Below are 20,987 nucleotides of genomic sequence, written 5' to 3'. Positions count from 1 at the left end.
CTTATAAATTTTAGTATCTGATAAAGAGTTTCCTTAACTTATTTTTCTAACTGCCTCTTTATTAGATATAGCCCTTTTTAAAGTTAATTACCACTTTACGTTTTTCGTTTAGTTTCTTAGAAATCTTAGTTTATATTCACCAGATCTTTTTATACTATATCCCATATTCAAGTAGGGATTTAAACAAATTTTTCATACAGTTGACTTATAAAAAATTAAAACAACTCAAAAATAGTTTTAAATTTGAATTATGATCAAAAAAAGTTTCAGATTTTAAGTTTAGTTATTTAAATAAATATCATACAGTCTTTGTGTAAATAAAGTATCTTTCAGCAGAACATACCCATGAGTTATTAATTTTTTTTTAAATTAATTAAGATAAGTTATTGACTTTTTTCTTTACTTTGAACACATCATATACTGTTATTATAACTTTGAACACATCATATACCAGTAAAGTTTTACATAACAGCTGGAAAAAAGTGTAACAACAGTAATAAAGTTTATTGTTCATAAAAACAAACATTTATGTAAAAAAAAGAAACAGTTTAAAACTTATTGTTTGTGACATCACAAGAAAACATCACATGAACAGGAAGTGATTTCTACCAATTAGATGTTACGTCATAAAACAACTTTGTTGTGGTTAAGCTTTGCACGTAGAAGTATAAGTGTTTGTTTGAATTAAATTTATTTACAGGTTTGATATCTTTATAGAAAATAAAAAAAATCACATGTTAAACTTCTATCGACTATAAAAGAAATAAATTTTTAACTTTCAACTGATCTTTTAAACACAGCCATAATAGTTGCTTGGAGTAAAGTAATTATAACCTTCTTGTAAAATAACTAAAACTGATATCAAAATAAAACTTTTGACTTAATGGAACATTTTTAATTCCATAATCGTAAGGTTCTTAGTGCACTAGGTTAATGACCAAATATTTTGAGCTGTTTTTTATCGATTAACTAATTATATTTAATTATAAATTGTAGTTTTTTAATGTTTTTCTACTGTTCTGTGCCTAAAAATCGTCTTTCTTTAACATTATTTTTATTAACAAGACTATAAATGGTATCATGTTTGCTCTCTTATAACTAAATATTATTTTAATACTAAATATTATTAAAATAAAACTGATGCAAGTCTAGTTAAGTAATTTCTCAAGTCAAAAATATAGTTAATAGTAGTAAAATCTATCACGACTCTTTTAATCAAAAAGCAATTAAGAATTTGTCACGAAATTGTAGTAACACGATTTTTACTGTTACTTACTACATGACCGGTCAAGTTTGAATGAATGGAAAAACGTGCAAATTATTTGTTATTCCAGGTATTTATCTACTATAGTGTTTATACACGAATGTAAACAACAAAAAGTGATGCTACAGTTAAATGACTACCAAAACAATAATTTTTTCATGATATTTAATATAATTACAAAAGTGTACAGGTAACTTAAATTCATAATATTAGTATATTTATCAACTTATACTTTACATAAGAATTCAAGTTTTGACTATTTTTGATAATTTTAGTTGTATTAGTTTTCTAATATTTAACTGTGTTTTATTAGAAAATTTAGATTAAAATAGATTAAGAAAGAATAAACTTTAGATAACTTTTAAATGATGATCTTATGCAGTCACAATATGATAACTAACTTTAGTATTAAGATACAAAAATAACAGAATAGTTTAGTTATGTGTTTAAAGGTTCTTATCTAACTTTATATATATCTCATCAAGTTGTACTTGACTGCTTAGTATAGATGCATTTAGTAAACAAGAAGTACACAAAAACTAATTAGATATATTATTTAAAAAAAAAATAAAACAAAAAGTCTTTAACATAAGGGTTGACCATACCAATTCGCTCATCAGACCACAAGCTTTCGGTAGACTGAGACCGGTTTCGTCCTGATTAGGACTCATCAGTCAGTCACAACCGAAAAATTTCAGTCATCAATCTACAAAGTGGTCTAATGATCGAATTGGTATGATCAACACTTTTGTTAAACTTTAGCTTATCTCACGGCTTACGAAAGTCCAGGCTTCAGCTCTGCATTATTTCGCCAATGTTTTTATTGTAAATAAAAATTGCTTTATAAAGCAAACCAATTAGAACTTTTTCGCTAATATTTTTGTACTGATGTACATCGAACCTTATTACAATGAATTTAATTTCAACTAAAGGGGAGATAGTGCATTGTCCAAATACACAAAATAGAGAAAAATTAACTTTATACTTTTATTGCGCTCAAATATTGGTTTTAGCACATTTAGTTTCCTGTTAATAAGCTTAACAAATGTCTCTTTAGTCCAGGGGTGGGCCAGCCAACGTACAGTGGAAATGACCTGTACATGAAAAATTATTTAAGTGGAATCTAGCCGGCGAAAGACAAAAAGAACCAGCTTGACAAAATTTGCAAACTTACATTAGATGTTCAGGGATTTAAAATAAAGAGCAAAAAATGGTCTCATGTACAATATACGGAGAAATGAAACTTAATCTAGATTTAACAAAAAATCGAACCTAGTCAACGACTAAATTCTTGCAAATTTGGACATCTGACTAAAAATTTTCCCACCCTTACTCTAGTCCAGGGCAAGTGACCCGCTTGGTGGCCATGAAAGGTACTCAGGGGCCACGAGTATAAGGGTTGGAGGGTGCCATCAACAGTAAAGGAGCCACAGTAGGGTCAGGAGATTATAATTTGATACTTGAAAAAGATCTTCTTAAGTTGCAGATGAAGAGCAAAAAAAAAAGTCTAAGGTCTTTTTAATTAATTTTTAAAAATTACAATAGATGTTATGGAGTTACAGATAAACAGCAAAATAGAAAAAAGGTCTAAGGTGTTTTTAGTGGTAGTTTTTTGAGTAGTCTTGTTCGAGGGGGCCATTTGAAAAAAATGTTGGAAAACCCTGCTTTAGCCTATACTACTAATGGCTAGAAAGTTAGTTCTGGAACTTTAAAGCTCACAACTCTAAAATAAACAATTAGTTATCTATAACTAAACACGCGTCTGTTTATTCAAAAATAGTATATTAATTGTTTATTAATAAAACTGTAACCATTTAATGAACTTAAAGTTTATATAGTACATAAAAACTACTAGTTTACTATTAAGTTTATTATATAAAAACAACCAGCATATTTTTAATGAAGGCAATTTAATGTCTTTCAACGACAAAGAACAAAGCAGAATAATAAAAACATCAAGTACTAAAATATCTGCCACTAGTATTAATTTGCTTGTATGTAAAAAGTGCTTTTTAAAACTTCAAGACATCTAAAACATCAATGCAAAGAATTTGAACAAAAAAAAGAACATTAAATGTGAATTTAAACAAAAAAGAACATTGTGAAAAAACAAACACTAAAAACAGTAGATAGTTGATGGAGACAGTAACTGCTTTATTTAATATGTAGGACATCACACTTGAAAAGAATGTAAAACGAAACATGTGGATATTACTTGCTTGTGAGCTTATTTTTCATGTTTGCAGATTTTTTTAGGATGTACAAAATGCTATAAACCTTAATTTTTAACTGAATTAAAAGCTGTACAAAACTTATGTTATTATAGAAAGAGAAGTTTAAAAATATTGGAAAATGGCTTTATTCAAACATAACCAACTTAATAATCTTAAAATCCTTAGGGACAATTTAAAAGTTTCTAATAATGAACTAAACATTTTATCAAAGATTACAAGACCTGACAAACCATCAATAAAGCTCACAATCAAATTAAACAAGGGGGTATGAAGCAGATGAAGCGATTCCGCACATGTTGTCCTTATTACGAGCCATCTTGATATAACCATCCTCGCCCCATTCTTCTGACCAACTGTTTGAATTAGTTGGTTAATATAATATAATATATAATTTTTAATATTGTTAATATGTTTAATATTGTTTATATGTATGTAAGTAAATTGATAATATACAAATACTTTTCATATGCATTAATATTAATTACTATTATAATTAACTGACTGTAGATATGTTCTATCTAAGAGAACATTGAAAGGATTGTTTTAGTAAAAAACTTAGTGTTTTACAAATATGTATATGTATAGTTTAATAAAGCTACCACTATGTGACACTGCGTTATGATGAAAAAAAAAATGTATTACAGCAACATATATATATATTTAATTTAAATACATTTGCATAGCTTAATAAGGGTACTACTAAACTGTATGATTTGATTGGTTAATATACACACGTATATGTATATACTAAAAAAATAATAAGTTTTTACTGATACATATGTTTCACTGTTTTGTTAGAAAAAACAGCTTATGAGTCACTTTATTACAGCAACATATATATAATATTTAATATAAATACATATGCATAGCTTAATAACGGTACTACTAAATTGTGATTTAATTTAAAATATTTTTGTATTTAACTTTTGAGTGTAATACTTGACTGGTGAATAATATTACTAATTGTGTCATTACTAAGTTACTAGTTAGTTTATGATTTGACTGTTCTTTAATTTTTAATAATATTATATGCAAGATTTACCTAGCATTTGAAAAATCAATTACAAAATTTATTATGGGTTAAAAAAAAATCCATTTTGTTAATAATGGAAATTTTAAAGTTTATATATACTTAAGAGTTCAGCTGTATTATGTAATCCATTTGATAAAATGTACTATGTGAAAGGCACTTATGTTTTATCAACACAATAATTCTACAAATTAGGTAATTTTATAACTAGTTATTTAAGAGAAAGTACATTATCAAAAGTACTCCCTAAATCAAGTGGCTTTTTTATCTCGTCACATGAATTATTCATAAGTTAAACTGATAAAAAAAAGCGAAATTTGTGAAGATTTACAAAATCAAATAATTCAAACAAAATCATATAACAGTTGTTAAAATTTTAAGAAAATTTTGCAATGACTTCAAAAAAGAGATAAAAAAACAATCGTAATATTTTATCTTTAGTTTTATAACAAATTACTGATATTGTTTGCACTATTATACTAATATGAAAATTATATTTTTAACTACAATTTTACGTTACTTATAATAATTTATACTTAAAAACTATCTTGAACAGTTTACAAACCAACGTAAATTGTATAAATACTCACAATTATAAAGTTTTATACATAATTATCCACATTACTATAAAAATTGTTTGTTTAAATCTAGCTAAATTGATAAAAACAAAATACAACTAATAATAGCAAAGCAAAGTTTTTTTTTAAGTTTGATTGAAACTACCGGATATGAATAGCAGCAATTTAAAATCAATAGCTGCTATCATTCACTGCAATTTGCTTTTAAATTATAAAGTGGAAATTTTGTTTGATGGAATACAGAAAAATTTGTTTTGAATTATTACTTATTTTGCTTAACAAACAAAAACTTTTTATTGAAAAAAAAACAGATTTTTCATAATTTATAATTTTTTAATAATTTTTTTGTACTTAACATTGATAAAAAATTATTGATTACAAGCCTTATAATTCTAATTCAGTTAAAGCTCAAATAAATCAAATTCGTGATTTTATCTGAATGATGATGCTAATATAACAGATGTTTTATAGCCGCCATAACTCATCATTATTTTATACCTCAGTGAAATTAAATGTACACTATTTTGCATATGTTAATTCTTAATTCAGTAAAAAAGGCAAAACTATCATCAACTACAGTTGTTTGAACTACTTATTCCTGTATAAAGTTAAAATTTGTTCATAAAAGGTTTAATTAACATACATTATATTTAAATTAAAGTTTAGAACAGTTAAAAACTTAATTTCTCAATTGTTAATAATACCTATATTAATGTCAAGCATAATTTTTTAATCTGTATTAACATACAACAAATTTAATTAAAATTTTATAATACATTAATCAAATAAAAACTACGTTACACAATTTAATTAAATGCCTATATAAATGTCAAACACATTCAACATTGTTATTTTAACATTTTCAATATTCAATTTAAGTGCATTATGCAACGTTTTAGCTTGTACAAGCTTGTGAAAACATTCAAATCAAACTATCATACTTACATTTGGCAGAAAATAGATTTATAGTGAAGTTTTTACCAGTTTTTTATTTTTATAGCCAGGAAATTGAAAATACAAAAAACTTGCTTTTATACACACAATAAGTCGTATAAAGTATTTATTTTTATAAAACAAAATTTAGTTGAAACTTTTTTGAAGATAAAAACTATTCAAGTTTATAGTAGATACAAATCAAGTTTTTTTTGTATTTTTCTGTATAAAGTTCACCTTTATTTTTAGTGCTATCTCAACCACAAACTGTTACCATAAAAAGTTTTATTTTAAAACTTTTACAATCTCATTAACTTGATTTCAAACAACAAAAACATCATAAAACTCATATTAATCTGTCTCAGTCAACAAGTTGTTTAATGTTTTTACAACAAACATAATAAAGAACATCACATGATACTGACTAAGCAACATTTATTGTGGTTTTGAAGCAGTCAACACATATTGTGGTCTACTGAGTATTATGCTTAGAGGTTTGAATGTAAAAAAACAAACAATTTCATTTGAACAAGCTGATCTTTAAAAACATTGAAAACTTGTAATCAATCATTTTTTGACTAAACTTGCACCAATTTTCAAGTGATATATAAATAGTATTTTTATAGGTTAATTAATGCATTTCTTTATTAGTTGAGCTAAAAATAAATGTTGCATTAAATTTAGTTTTTAATTAGATGAAAACACGTTAGATAGAAGTAAAATTAAAATTAAATAAACCACGATTAATAAAAACGTTTTAATAAACAAAATAGAAACATTACTTAAATACTTATATGATTAAAGCATAAATGTATAAGGGAATATATTTTTAGCTCAATTTAAATTCATTTAAAAACTAAATCAAATTTATTTGCTGATTATGTTGGCAATAAATACTTTAAAATATTAAACCACAAATGCTTTATCAGCTGTTTTCAAACTTTCCAACTGTTGACTCATGTGATCAATAAAATTTTAATAACTTTTTAATTTAAACTCCCACTAACAATTTTTTACTGATAATTAAAAAACGGAACTTTAGTTGCAAATAAAAGTTTACAATATTAAACATACATAGTTTAAATAAATGATTACGAATTTTTATTCAAACTCCCATCATTAAATTTATCTTATAAACTTTATACAGTTTAATTGAATAAATAATACATTACAATACGGTTATTTTATAAATTTTAGGCCAATTTAAATAAAATTTTAAATACAAGGTTAAAAACAATGCATTTATAGTTCACTTGGGTGCAAATTTGTTATGCAAGTTATAAGTGCTTACCAAGTTATTTTGTTTGTAGTTATGTATAAACTTGTTTTTATAATTTAGTTGTTGTACTAGTGAAAAATATATCATTGCTAGTAAAAATAGATTTTCAAAATTTAGTTTTTGTGCAAAACTAAGTTCAAAATATACAAGGGCTTATTGAGATAATTTTTTACACATATCATAATTACAAATATTTCATAAATCTTGTTGAAATTTTATTTTAACAAAATTTAAAATAATAATAAATGTATCAAGTTAAAATGATAAAACTATGTATCAATTTCTTACTTTACATAATTAAAATCTTCAAGTTGTAACTTTACTTTAAAATTATCATATAATTTAACTAATGTTAAATTTAAATAGAAACTAAAGTGATATGACTTGCTCTTACTAATGTCTTAGTGAAATTTTTACTAACAAGGTACGTAATAATACAAACAAAAAACGTAGGACTACGTAACAGTAAATAACAAAACAAATATAATCATGTAAGTAATTTTTAAACGTGTACAATGTTCTTAAGTAGATATTTACTTTATATTTGGTTTTCATAAACTTTGTTAACTTTGGTAACAATAAAATTTTTTTCTTGTTAAGAAAATTTATACCAAAATAAAAACTTTTAAATAGCATGATTTATTTTATTTGTCAATGAAAGTTTAATTTTAATACTTTTAATCAAAAAAAATTTTTTAATCATATAGAAAATGTTGCTGTTTATGCTTAATTGTTTACACATGTTACTCTGTTATAAATGCATTTTAGAAAAAAAATACTTTAATAATTTTATAATTAGGAACAAATAACATGATACAATCCCCGTGTATTTGTGCTTTGTTCTTAGTTTATATAGACCTTAATTTTAATTTTAATTTAATTTTGTATATTTTTATTTACCCTATTCGCAGTAGACATATAAATAAATATACATATATATATATAATGGATGTATAAACAATACTTAAAATTTTCATTGTGTTATCACTGGTTTAATGAAATGTTTTTATAACAAATTAACTGTCAACTACGTATAATATTTGTTAAATCTATTTTATGTTGTTTAACCTGGTCATCACAATCTAGTTTAACCTTTATTATTAAATTACCTGTTCTTGACAATCCAGTACTGATTTTAACTTACTTATTGGCATTATATTAACCCATTCTTATCAATCCAGTATTTTGAATTTAATGTTTTAAATAAATTATATTACTTTATTTCAAACCTATTCTTGACAATATATTTTCTAATCATTATACTTTTATATATTTTAATTATTAAATTACCTGTTCTTGACAATCCAGTATTTTGCAATTTATGTTTTAAATAAATAATATTACTTTATTTCAAACCTGTTCTTGACAATCCAGTATTTGTGGCCATTCTCCTCACCATATCCGACAACCAAGACACCGTGATCGAGTTCCTCAGAAGAACACCTCGGTTCCATGTATACACCTAAATAAATAAATATAAATAACAAATACTGGCGTACATGTGTGTCTTATTTGAGTTCCTCATAAGATAATTTTGGTTCCTTGTAGAAATTAAATATAATAAAATGTTGTGTTATAAATTATACTGGTTCCAGCTAATACAATTTAAAAAATCATAATTAGTATATAATAAGGCACAACTTTAACATATACACCTGGCACATAACAACTGTATAAACTATTATGCAGCTTTTATGTAAAAACCAGCTTGTAAGAACATTATAATGGTATTTTGTTTGAAAGTATTGGGTTACAAGCTAGTATGTTTACAAATTTTCTGCTTTTAATGTATAAATGGTTTGAAGAGGTTTCAATTTAGTCCTGTATTCAAAACTGTTTTATTTTGCGGTGCAAAGCTAATTACATGCTATAATTCTACTTGTTTCAACTAAAAGTAAGAATTAGGTCTCAAAAACAGAATTAATACAAAACTTTTTTTTCAGTTTCCGAAATTCTTAAAATATAAAACTCAATATGGTTAAACTGAAAAAGATTAATTGTTCTTACAAACATAGATTACAGGTGAGAGAACATTCAGCAGCGTGGAATTTCCCGAATAATGCCTTGAGCAAAAATACTAAAAACCTCAACAAACTATTTTGTTGTTTATGTAATTATTTTGAGGTTTAACTTGCATTCACAAGGGAAATGATTAAGGAATTAGCTTTAATTTAAAAGTAATAACTACAATATTTTATCGGTAAAAGACTCTCGTATTTATATATTATTTATTTAGGACAAATCTCTTTGTGTTCGTATTTTGAGCTAAATCGTTCAACTAGTCTTTCTTTTAATATTCATTTACATTTTAGTAAAACAATTGCAAGACAATTTTTTATTTTATGGGTTAGCTTAAGCACAGTTTATGACTGTAAGTAATCAAATGTGTGATGTGAATTAGCTTTGTTTAGAAACATTTAACATATTTGTGTATGGGTTTCTATATAAAAGACTATAAAGATAATATTTTTTAAATGAGAAACATTAGTTATTATACTTTAATGGAATGTATAAGACATGTGACATTAATGAGATTAAGCAAAATTTCCCGAATAATGCCTTGAGCAAGCATACTTAAAACATAGTTATAACCTCAACAAATTATTTTATTGTTGATGTAATTATTTTGAGGCTTAAATTGCATTCACACAAGAAATCATTATTTTGAACTTTTAAATGGATAAAAAATGTCTGTTACAATGTATTCTTGGTAAAAGGAAGTGTTTTAAAAAGCTCAAGTAAATACATTTTTATTTATTTTTTCATTGAAATTACTATTTATAAAGAACCTATATGGTAATAAAAATTAGATTAGAACATTGATTTAGTAACTTCTGTTGTTATGTATTGAAATGCTAAAGTAAACTTCAAACTTTATGTTACGTGACTGAATTTAAAAGTTGTAATAATCGTGAAAGTTTTGTAATTATATTACACTGTACCATGTGATGTTTTAATGCTTTCTTTGTCTATTTTCCTTACATGTAATTTGGTAATTAAGATGCTGCATTGCAATAGATAAATTTTATACAAGAAATGCATACTTTATTATCAAAATTAAATTTATTTTTCAAATGGTGTTTTAAGACTTATCATTACCTTATGTGACTCTCAACATTTAGCTAAATTTATATGCACAAGTGTACAAGCAATACAAATACATACACTTGTATTAGCTAATATGGTAGTATATAATATTGTGTTAAGTACTAATAAATATTTTAAACGTTTTGTGTATAGCATGAAATTTTAATTTGAATAGCGTGATATAGAACATTTTGGTTCCATGCAGATACCTTGTAGAAATTAAGGGCATAGGGGGGTCCACCTTGATTTTTACAAGTTGATCTTATTTTATAGAGTTTTATCTGAGCTATCAGACATTTTTAACCGCTTGAAAAAGTTGAAAGTATTTTTGTAGATATGAACAATCAAAATCGGTGCATCAATAGGTTCCTAATGGAAGGCGCAAACTAAAAACGCTGAAAAAGACTATTTCACTAAAAATCTATCTCCTCCTTAATTTTTAAGCAATCTTCCTCAAATTTTCACAGAAAGTGTATTATAAAATTTAACAAAGATTGAACGCAGGAATTTTTTAAATTTTGAAAAATAAAACTTTTATTAAAAAAACACCTTTTTTTTTTTGTTTATTTTATCTAAAATTTTTATTTTCAATATTTTTTAAACTCAAACATTCAAAGTCTTTTAATCTATACTAGGAACATTTCCTGAAAGTTGTTTGATGTCTCTAGCTCAAAAAATGAAGGAGGTGATAGATTTTTAGTGATTTTTAAAATTTCCGAGAAAATTGACCACAAAAAAATTGCGGTCCATACATTTGTATCGGAAACTTTTTATAAAAATTACAATATCTCAAAAATTAAATAAGATTTTTTAATTCTATAAAAACTGGCTTGTAGTTTGTACTTCAAGCTTTCATATAGGATCAAATGTTAATTTTAGTAAAAAAAAATATTGCAACCCCCTATGCCCTTAAATGTTGTGTTATGAATTTAACTGATTACAGCTAGTACAATTGAAAGCAAAAAAGTTATAATTAGTATATAATAAGGCACATCTTTAACATAAACACCTATTTTCAAACAAATGTATACACTGTGTAAACTGTTGTGCAGCTATTATGTAAAAATTTATCATACTATTTTAAAAGTATTGGATTTACAAACTTGTATATTCTTAACTTTAATGTATATATTTTTTGAAAAGGTTTTAATTTAGCCCTTTTTGTAAAGCGTTTTATTTTGTTACTAACTAAATACTCTTAATATATTTGTTTCAAGTAAAATATGAATTAGGTGTTCAAAAAGGGAACTAATACAAAACCAACATTTTTTTTGGTTGCTGAAATCCATTTAAATTATTTTATTGAATATGGTTTTACTGAGAAAGATTAATTGTTCTTACAAACATATTTTATATAATAAGGTGAGAGTACATTCAGCAGTACGAAATTTCCCGAATAATGCCTTGAGCATACTTAAAACCTCAACAAAATATTTTGTTGATGAGATGATTTTGAAGTTCAATTTGCATTCACAAAAGAAATGATAAAGAAATAAGCTTTAATTCTTGAAAAAAAAATACTGTTACAATATTTTCTTGGTAAAAGGAAGTATTTTATAAGACTTTTTCAACTCAAATAAATACATTGTTCCTACCTTTTATTATTTTAATTTTATATATAAATTACTATTTTTAAAAAACTAATATGATAATTAAACTTTGACAGTATTTTGAACAATAGTTTTTTTGAAATATATTGTAATGCTAAAGGATCTTATAAATAATGCTTATTTAAATTATAAATCAATCATAAACATTATTTTATTGATAATTTCTCAACTTTTTATTGAAATTTATATATATAAAAGAGCTATAAGGTAATGAAACTTAGATCAAAATATGGAAGACAACTTCTATTGTAATATATTGAAATGCTAAAGGAAGTGTATTACTTCAAACTTGATAACACGTGATTAAACTTGAAAGTTGCAATAATCGTGTTGATAAATGTTGTGAAAGTAATTACACTGTACCATGTGATGTTTTAAATGTTTTCTTGTCTGCTAGCCTTATAAGTAATTAATACGCTGCAATAGATAAATTTTATACAACAGATGTATATTAAACAAATTAAATTAATTCTTAAGTATATGTTTTTCAAGACAGTAAGTGGCTCTCGACAATAAACTAATTATATATACACTTCTGTAGAAGCAAAACAAATACATACAATTGTACTAGCTATTATGGTGGTATACAATATCATTACGAGTACTAATAATTATTCTGAATGGTTTGTGAATGGCATCAACAATAATATTAACAATACTATCTAATAGAATAGTATTGAGGCAATAGAAACAATTTGATATTTGTAATATCACCAACCACCACCATACATAAAAAACAGTAGTACTTGTAACACTAACCAGAGTCATACATCTGGAAACTCCTGTGACTCGCATCAATGGCAACTGACACGGGTCCCTGTGTGGCCACTTAAACAACATATATTAGCACTTAAATAATACCATACTAACCAGAGTCGTACATCTGGAAACTCCTGTGGCTGGCGTCAATAGCAACTGACACGGGTCCCTGTGTGGCCACGGCCCTCTTGAGCGAATGTTCTGAACCCTGCTTCACATCAACGAACCCAACATCTTCTGCTGCGTTATTTTCCTTGCTGTATCTGCACTTTCCTTGCTGTGTAATTGAAAAACTTGATAGTTTGTTAGTTTTATGTGCTTATTTCTACCCACAGAATTGGATAGACATATAAAATAGTGTACATATAAATATATATGGCATGTGCTAGGTCAGGCGTCGACAGGTTGAAAAAGGAACTTGTTTAATATGCACAAAAAACATACTTTAATAACTTTTTTGAACAAAACTTATTGAATAACTAACAACTCCTTCGTACGGGTAGCTACCTTCAGAGTCAATACCTCCGTTCAATTTGATGTATTCGAAAGCGTCATCCATCAAACCTCCGTTGCAGCCCATGTTACCTGTGTAGATATATGCTTATTTATATTGTAATGTACATATAAAATAGTTTCATTTTACCTGTTTAAATTGAATATATATAAGAAATAATAATGTTATAATAATTGTGAAAAGATACTGTAAAGCTACTTTAACTGTATTTTAATAATAATAAAAATAGTAAAAAAAAAATTCTGTTTTTATAGTTATTTAATGATAGATTTTTTGTGCCAAATCAAAATTTTATTACTTCATATGTAAAAATTGTTCAAAATTACAGGTTTTTTTAGTTTCTCCAATTCTGAGTTTTTTAAGCCTAAATTGTCAAATTTTAGGTTTGCTTACAACTTTGTTTAGTAATAAATAATTAAATTACATTGTAACACAATATCAAACCTTCAGGTGCGCTACAGTCGACGAGGTTCTGTTCTGAAAGTGAAACCAAAGTTCCATTTTTTCTGAAATGTTGTCCCTCCAATGCACCGGTGGTTGAAAATGCCCAGCAAGATCCGCACTGACCCTGTTGTGACGTCATGATTAATTAGAATAGTTTTAATAAATGGTATGTTTATTACATCATAATTATTTAGTGATTTTCAGACACATGAAGTGTTTTATTACAGAATTATATCAACAGCTTTTGACAAGTATGCCATAAAACTTTATCAGGTAATTTTTTAGTAAATCTACGACTAAATATATTTTTTAATTGAATTAAACCAACCTGATTTTTAACTGGGGTGACGTATCCGTGTTTTCTCCAGTCAACTTCATCCGGGAGAGAGCTGTTTAAAAGTGAGGGCATGAAAGTAGCGGATCTTCTTGACTGGAATCTCAACTTCTTTGCTGAGTGCATGTAGCCATTGAGACGGTTCTTAACTTCTGTGGCATTCTGTGATAGTATTATTTAAAAATAGATTTTTTTTATGTTGTGCATGAACCAATCAAATAGGTGTTTAACATACTATTGAAATTATAATGAGTTAGGTACTTTAAAAAATAAATAAAAATAGCACTAACAATTTAATAATTTCACTTCAATATTCAGAAAAAGCTATCATATTTATTTTCATACTAAATTATAACAAAACTTTATTTAAGAACTGTTCGCAACAAATCAACGAACCATATCACTGAGATGGTTGAGACCCATTCTGTAGGTCTGGAGACCCAGGTCGTACTCAATGTTGTGCTTGACAACTGTTTCCAAGTTGCTAAGCCACACCGACAGTCTGTGTTCCTCTTCTTTCTGTTAAATAACTTAAATAAATACAAGTTAGAAGAAATATTGGGGCCATATAATATGAAAAATAATGGCATAAAATAAATTTTAACAAATATCCTTTTTTTGATTTATTTAAGTATTTACTACTTTTTAGGATATGGCCTTATTTTTTTTAAGATTTAGAATTTTTTACATTTAATAATGGTGAGTTGCTCCCCTATGAGTAAAGAATTAAGTATGTAGAAAAAAAAGTTTAAGATTGACTAAAAATTTTAATAATTTATTTTTAATAACATATTTTTAGTATTTTAATGTTTATACTGTTTAGTCTTCTAAACTCCTGCAAAAACAGACAGTAACATGAATTTTCCACAAAGTAGAAAAGCACTTGAAGTTACTGAACTTAAAACAGACATTTATGGACAAATGCATTCAATAAACAAGACTACCACTGTGTTGTAGATTTTGTTGAAACCCCTCTTCCAGCGGTGGAAATATTCTAGATGCTAAGTAGACAGAAAGTACAAAATTCATTGGTTTAATTTTTTTTAATATGAATGTAAAAAATTTGTAAGCTTTTTTTTCTCAAATACTTAAATACAAAAGCTATAAGTTAACTTATTTTAAAATTATAAATGTGTAATAACTAATTTATTTTTTTTTAGTTCAAATAAAATAGGCAGGTAAACAAGTTCATATTTTATTCTTAAATGTTGATTATATGCTACAATATAAAAAAGATAAACATGAATACCATGTGTTTATTCTCTTTAGTTAGTTTAATAAATTTCAGAAAATTTTATTTTTTTATTAAACACCTCATATTTAGTATTATTAATGTGTAAACTTATGGCCAAAAATGTTGCATTTATAAGTATAATTTTCTAATAAACAATAAATCCAACAAACCACATCATTGTAGACTTTCTTGAAAGTGGTCTTCCACTTGGTGAACTCGTTCTTGGCTTCAGTGAGAGTTTCTTGGGCTTCTTCCACACCAAATGGGAAGGCATTCGCGCAAAGTGCAAGAGTTACTAGTAATACACAAAATTGATACTTCATTTTTAACATGTAACAGTTATACTATTTCTGTTTTGTTAATACATTTTTTTAAATTGATAATTAGCTCACTTAATATATCATTATCACATAGGACCAAAAAGTAATACAAAAAATTGATACTTTGTTTTTAACATGTAAGATTTATATAATTTCTGTTTTATTAATATAATTTCTGTATTATTAATACATTTTGTTAATTGAATAATTTATTAATTGGCTGCACAGTAAAAATTATAACTTGGCCTTTAATTGTTAATTTTATTATCAAACTAGCCTAGGTGTGGCCAGTTAAGGGCATAAGGGGGGAGGGGATAAATAACTTGTTTTACAACTTGATCTTAATTTGTTGAGTTTCTAATAAGCTACAAGTTGCTTTTTACAGATATTTAAAATTCAAAATAATTTTTGAGATATAGCTGGTCAAAGTTAGAGACTACAATAGATTCCGTATTATATGTTTTGGTTTTAAGAAAACAAATAGAGATCTCAACTACTGGAATGGAAAGAATAAATTCATAGATTCCTTATGGGAGGCGCAAAAAGACTTTTCACAAAAAATCTATCTCCTCCTACGCTTTTAAAGATAATTACCTCAAACTTTCAGAAAGTATTCCTTGCAAGATTTAAAAAATTCTGTCAGACTATAATGTTAAAGATTTTAAAAATAAAAAATTAAAAAATAAATAAACAAAAAAATTTTTTTTTTTTGTTTTTTGCCATAAAATTTAATTTTTATATTTTATGTAGTTTAGTTCTGAAAAAACTTTCTAAATATTGCAAGAAAAATTTCCTGAAAGTTTGAGATAATTACCTCAAACTTTCAGAAAACGTTAATAGCCATTCAAGTTTGGGCCTCCTATAAAAAACCTATTGTAGTCTTCCACTTTGACCAGCAATATATCAAAAATTATTTTCAGTTTTGAATGTCTGTAAAAAGCAACTTGTAGCTTAGTTAAAACTCAACAAAACAAGACAAAGTTGTGAGAAAAGTCATTTACCCCTCTATGCCCTCAATATATTTATATATTTATCAGCTAAAAAAATAACTAAACTAAATACACGAGCACTTAGATTTGTATAAAAAGTAGCAAATTTTTTTGAAGCAAATTTAACATACAACACTTATACATTTCTGTTTGATCTGGTACAACTTAAAAATAACATGTAGTTTGAAAATTTTTTTTTTGAAGCACATAGCTACAAATTAAACAATCCAACTATAAATGATTTTTTTTTCTTATTCTATATTTATATAGCAACATAAATGTTTCACATCTTTTAAGCCAAGCTATCTAATATAAACATATTGTTAGCACTATGCATTGTATACACTGGTACTTATAATACCAAAAATAAATAGTTAATATAATAATGCTACGAGTAAAAGTGTGACTATAATTTGTAAACATTACTAAGTATTACTAAAACATAAAAATAGTTAAACCATCATAAAATACTAAATGTATTACAAGACATTATGTAACTATTTACTTAATTTTAAATAAAAAGCTTATAGTATGTTTGATTTGTAATTGTTTCAAAAAAAAAAGTTTTAAAAACTATTTTTTTTCAATTTACACAATGAATGTAACCCAAAGCTATTTTTGGCAATTTAACTTTAAAATAACTTAAATTTTTAAAGTTTAAAATCCTGCTTTAATATTAGAAACTTTAGCTGAGTTCAATTGTTTACAACTTCTAAAAATTGTTTTTTATTAAATTAATAAAACAATTGTGTCGTGAGTATATTAACTGCTAATATGGTTTTAAGCTCACACACATTTTAATTACCAACTAAGTAAAAGTTTTGTATTTTCATACTGATGCAATAAACACACACATTTTAATTACCAACTAAGTAAAAGTTTTGTATTTTCATACTGATGTAATAAACACATTTTAATTACAAACTAAGTAAAAGTTTTGTATTTTTATAGTGATTCAATAAACACACACACATTTTAATAACCAACTAAGTAAAAGTTTTATACTGATGCAATAAAAACACACACATAATATGTAAGATATAAAATTCAAGAAGCTTATACTGATTGTAATATACATTACACACTTATAAGTTGGGATTACAAAAAAAATCTCATTTTTCATAAGCAACTTGATGTACCAAAAATTTAGACTCTCAACCAATTTTGAATTCTATCAACATGTGAACTAAAAATTTCTAACTGCAATATTTTTTTGGACTTAAAACATTTACTTTACATTAATTTATGACTGTTTAAAACTAGCACAAAAAAAAACTTTTTAACATTTAAAACCAAAAGAGGATAACCATATATTTTTTAAATTAAAAATTTTCATTATTACAAACTTTGAACTTAAAAATTTATAACAATTTTTTTTATTATTAAACTTCGAAACCATCTTAGGATTAAACCTTTATTTACTGTCTTATATACACGTGACTAATAAAAACAATAATTATAAGTAACTAAAGAAAGACTAGCAGATTAAAAAACTTAATATAAATTTTGTTTGGAAGAAATAAGAAAAATATCAAAACTATTTTTTTTTAAATCCTTAACCTTACAGTTAAGTTTTTTATTAAAAGTTTAAAATGTAACATTTAGCTACTGAATACAAAAAAACATTTACCTAGTAATTTTAACAGCTATCAAACTTATAACCTTAAACCTTTTTTTCTATGCCTTTTTCTTCTATACCTTTTTCTCAAATATTACTTTGAATTAAATTTAAATTATGAATTATACAAAATTTGTAAAATCAACAATAACAAGTTATAGACTAAAACTTATTTTTATTTTTTGGCCTTTTTTTTGCATGCTTTTTTTTTTAAACACCATAATTTTTTATTTAAACACAATTGTAATAAATTTAAAGCACAATTTTGCTAACACTTTTTAAACTAGTTTTCTGTTTCCCAAAACAGCAAAGTTAAACAACTTTGCTAGGCATTTTAAAATGTATCTTTAAAATAAAACTTGCTATAATATTTTTCTAAATGCACCATATTGCCTTTATTTTACAATTTCCTTGTATTTCCTTTTGTATTTTTTACAATTTCCTTTTGTATTCCACAAAAATCTCAACAAAGTTATACAATTACACTAGAGGTTTTTAAAATCAAAAATTATAGTTTTAGTATTTAATTTTACAACACAAAAACTTCATAGAAACCTGTTCGTTTTAGTAAACATATCATTATTGATTACAAAACGTTGCATTTTGAAAATACTAGAACTGCTTCCAATATACATTATTTGTTAAGCAGTTTGGATTATGTAAAACAAAAATAAATAGATCATGTTTAATCTGTAACATAATGAACAATAATTTTTTTGTTCAACTGAGTATCAAGTAAGCAGTGTTTCTTAAATATGTTCAATAAGTAATAGAAAAAAAATATACTTAGTAAACTAATTAGTAAATATTTAGCTGATACTTTAAAAAGATAAGTTCATACAAACATGTGTAGTTCTTATAATCGAAGGCTATGCACAGTAAACAACAAAAATAATTATGTGATCAGTAAGTATTAAAAATACAATATATTCAGTAATCTATTTAGTAAAACTTTAACTCATACTTAACAAGTATAAATTTAAACAAACATAATTGTGCTAAATTTAATTTAATTATGCTTATTTGCTGTTCCTTGAAATCTATTGTTTATCAAATTTTGTTTAATTGCTAAGTGTGGCATTGCAAGATGGCTTGATGATTTTTTTTTAATTTTAAAAGAGATTTAGTTTAACTTTGTTGAACTAGAACATTTTTATGCAAGGAAATCAGCTGTATAAGATTTAATTTTTTTGCTTTTAAGACAGAAAACTTAGCACTATAGTCAATGGGCTTAAAAGACGAAAGACAATCATTAAATAGACAATCATTTTTTTAAGACAGTAAATGACAAAAACTAGTTTTACTTACATTATGGTAGTATAAGCTGGCCTGATTTCATAATAAACTTAGAAAAAAATATCAGCCCAAAACTGAAAAACATTAATCTTATCAATAAATAAAATAGCAAAATAATAATTTTTTTAATTTAAATAGCCAAAATTAAAAAACCTAGATTGAGCTTGTAAAAATATTGAAACTAGTCTGAAATTTGCAAAAAAAAGCAAGCTTGGGTTATTTCAAAGGTTTCAAAGTTTAACATTTAAATTGAATGTAAAATATTAAGTTTACAGTTTAAAGAAAAACAAAAATTTCATGACAAAAAAAAACATAAAAAAACAATGTTTTTGTTATTAATGTCATAAAACTTTATTTCATTTTTATATTTTTCTAAACATTGCAAGGAACATTTCCAGAAAACTTATCTCAAAAGAGGTGTGAAGATTACTCTCTTGTGTTTTCTATTTATTTGCTGTTTTAGACTTATGATAATTTATTGAACAACAAAAAAAGAAGCTCAAAATATTTGGTTCTAGGAGCAGGTGCACAAAGAACCTTTTGGTTATTGAGTAGTACACCACAGGTACCTTATAACATCTTTTACCCTTTATCTCAAAGACAATTTTGAATTATTTGTATCTGTAAATAGTAAGTTGTAGCTTATTCAAACTGTACAAAATAAGAACAAAATTGTGAAAAAAAATATTTACCCATCTCTTTCCTGTGGCCTTGAAAAATAGTATTTTGTTAAATGTAAAACCCAAATATTAGCCTACATAATAGTTTGCTTAGTTTAGACTTGGTTTAAGCAAATCAAACTATATATTACATTTACAATAAACTATATACTCATTAATAGAGTTAAAAGTGAACAGTTGTGGTAATTTAATGACTGTCATTTTTCAATTATATATAATGACTAACATTTTTCATTCTTTATAATCGTTAATTATCATATTTAAAAAAATATTGGTAATAATTACACTGTTGAAACTGTAGTATAGTTTAAATTTAACAGTGTAAAACATTTTATTTATTTGCTTGACTTTATTGTAAAAAAAAGACAATTTTGTTATGAGCTTTATACTTTTATAACTATATACATTCTCTAGAAAATGTTAATCAATGCAAAGGGTAGAGTATTAGACTGATGTTTTTAAACACAAACAAAGAATTATTAATTTGATATTCTTTATTTAATTTAAATTTGTTTTAATAAACTTTTTATTTATTTTTTAGTCAAAAAAAATAAATTTATTAAAAATTTGACAAAATAAAATGTAACATGTGTGGACTGATAGCCAATGGGCTCTAATGGTTGTAATAACTGCTCCTAGAGTTTAATGTAACAAGATTAAAAGCCTGTGGTCAATGCATACACAATTATATCTTGAAATATATATATTAAACATTATTTAGTTATTTTTGAAAGAAAAATATGATAACAAATTGTGTTTTTGACATATTCTTATTAGTTAAATT

The 20,987-nt window shown here is 25.1% G+C and overlaps 1 protein-coding gene across 1 annotated transcript; it reads right to left on the bottom strand.

Moving 5' to 3' along the window:
• Nucleotides 1–3,155: 3,155 nt before the first annotated feature.
• On the bottom strand, nucleotides 3,156–15,646 carry LOC145838143 (procathepsin L-like). Its single transcript, XM_082945691.1, has 8 exons — nucleotides 15,471–15,646; nucleotides 14,463–14,585; nucleotides 14,061–14,228; nucleotides 13,733–13,856; nucleotides 13,259–13,359; nucleotides 12,886–13,051; nucleotides 8,675–8,780; nucleotides 3,156–3,851 (listed from the first exon to the last, which is right to left on the bottom strand). The coding sequence occupies exons 1-8, from the start codon at nucleotides 15,630–15,632 to the stop codon at nucleotides 3,752–3,754; spliced, it is 1,050 nt and encodes a 349-aa protein (XP_082801817.1). The 5' UTR covers nucleotides 15,633–15,646; the 3' UTR covers nucleotides 3,156–3,751.
• Nucleotides 15,647–20,987: the final 5,341 nt, after the last annotated feature.

The sequence above is a fragment of the Thalia democratica genome, chromosome 6, assembly GCF_965202585.1.
Source record: "Thalia democratica chromosome 6, ktThaDemo2.hap1.1, whole genome shotgun sequence".
Lineage (NCBI taxonomy): Eukaryota > Metazoa > Chordata > Thaliacea > Salpida > Salpidae > Thalia > Thalia democratica.
This window is presented reverse-complemented; position numbering and strand designations above follow the sequence as displayed.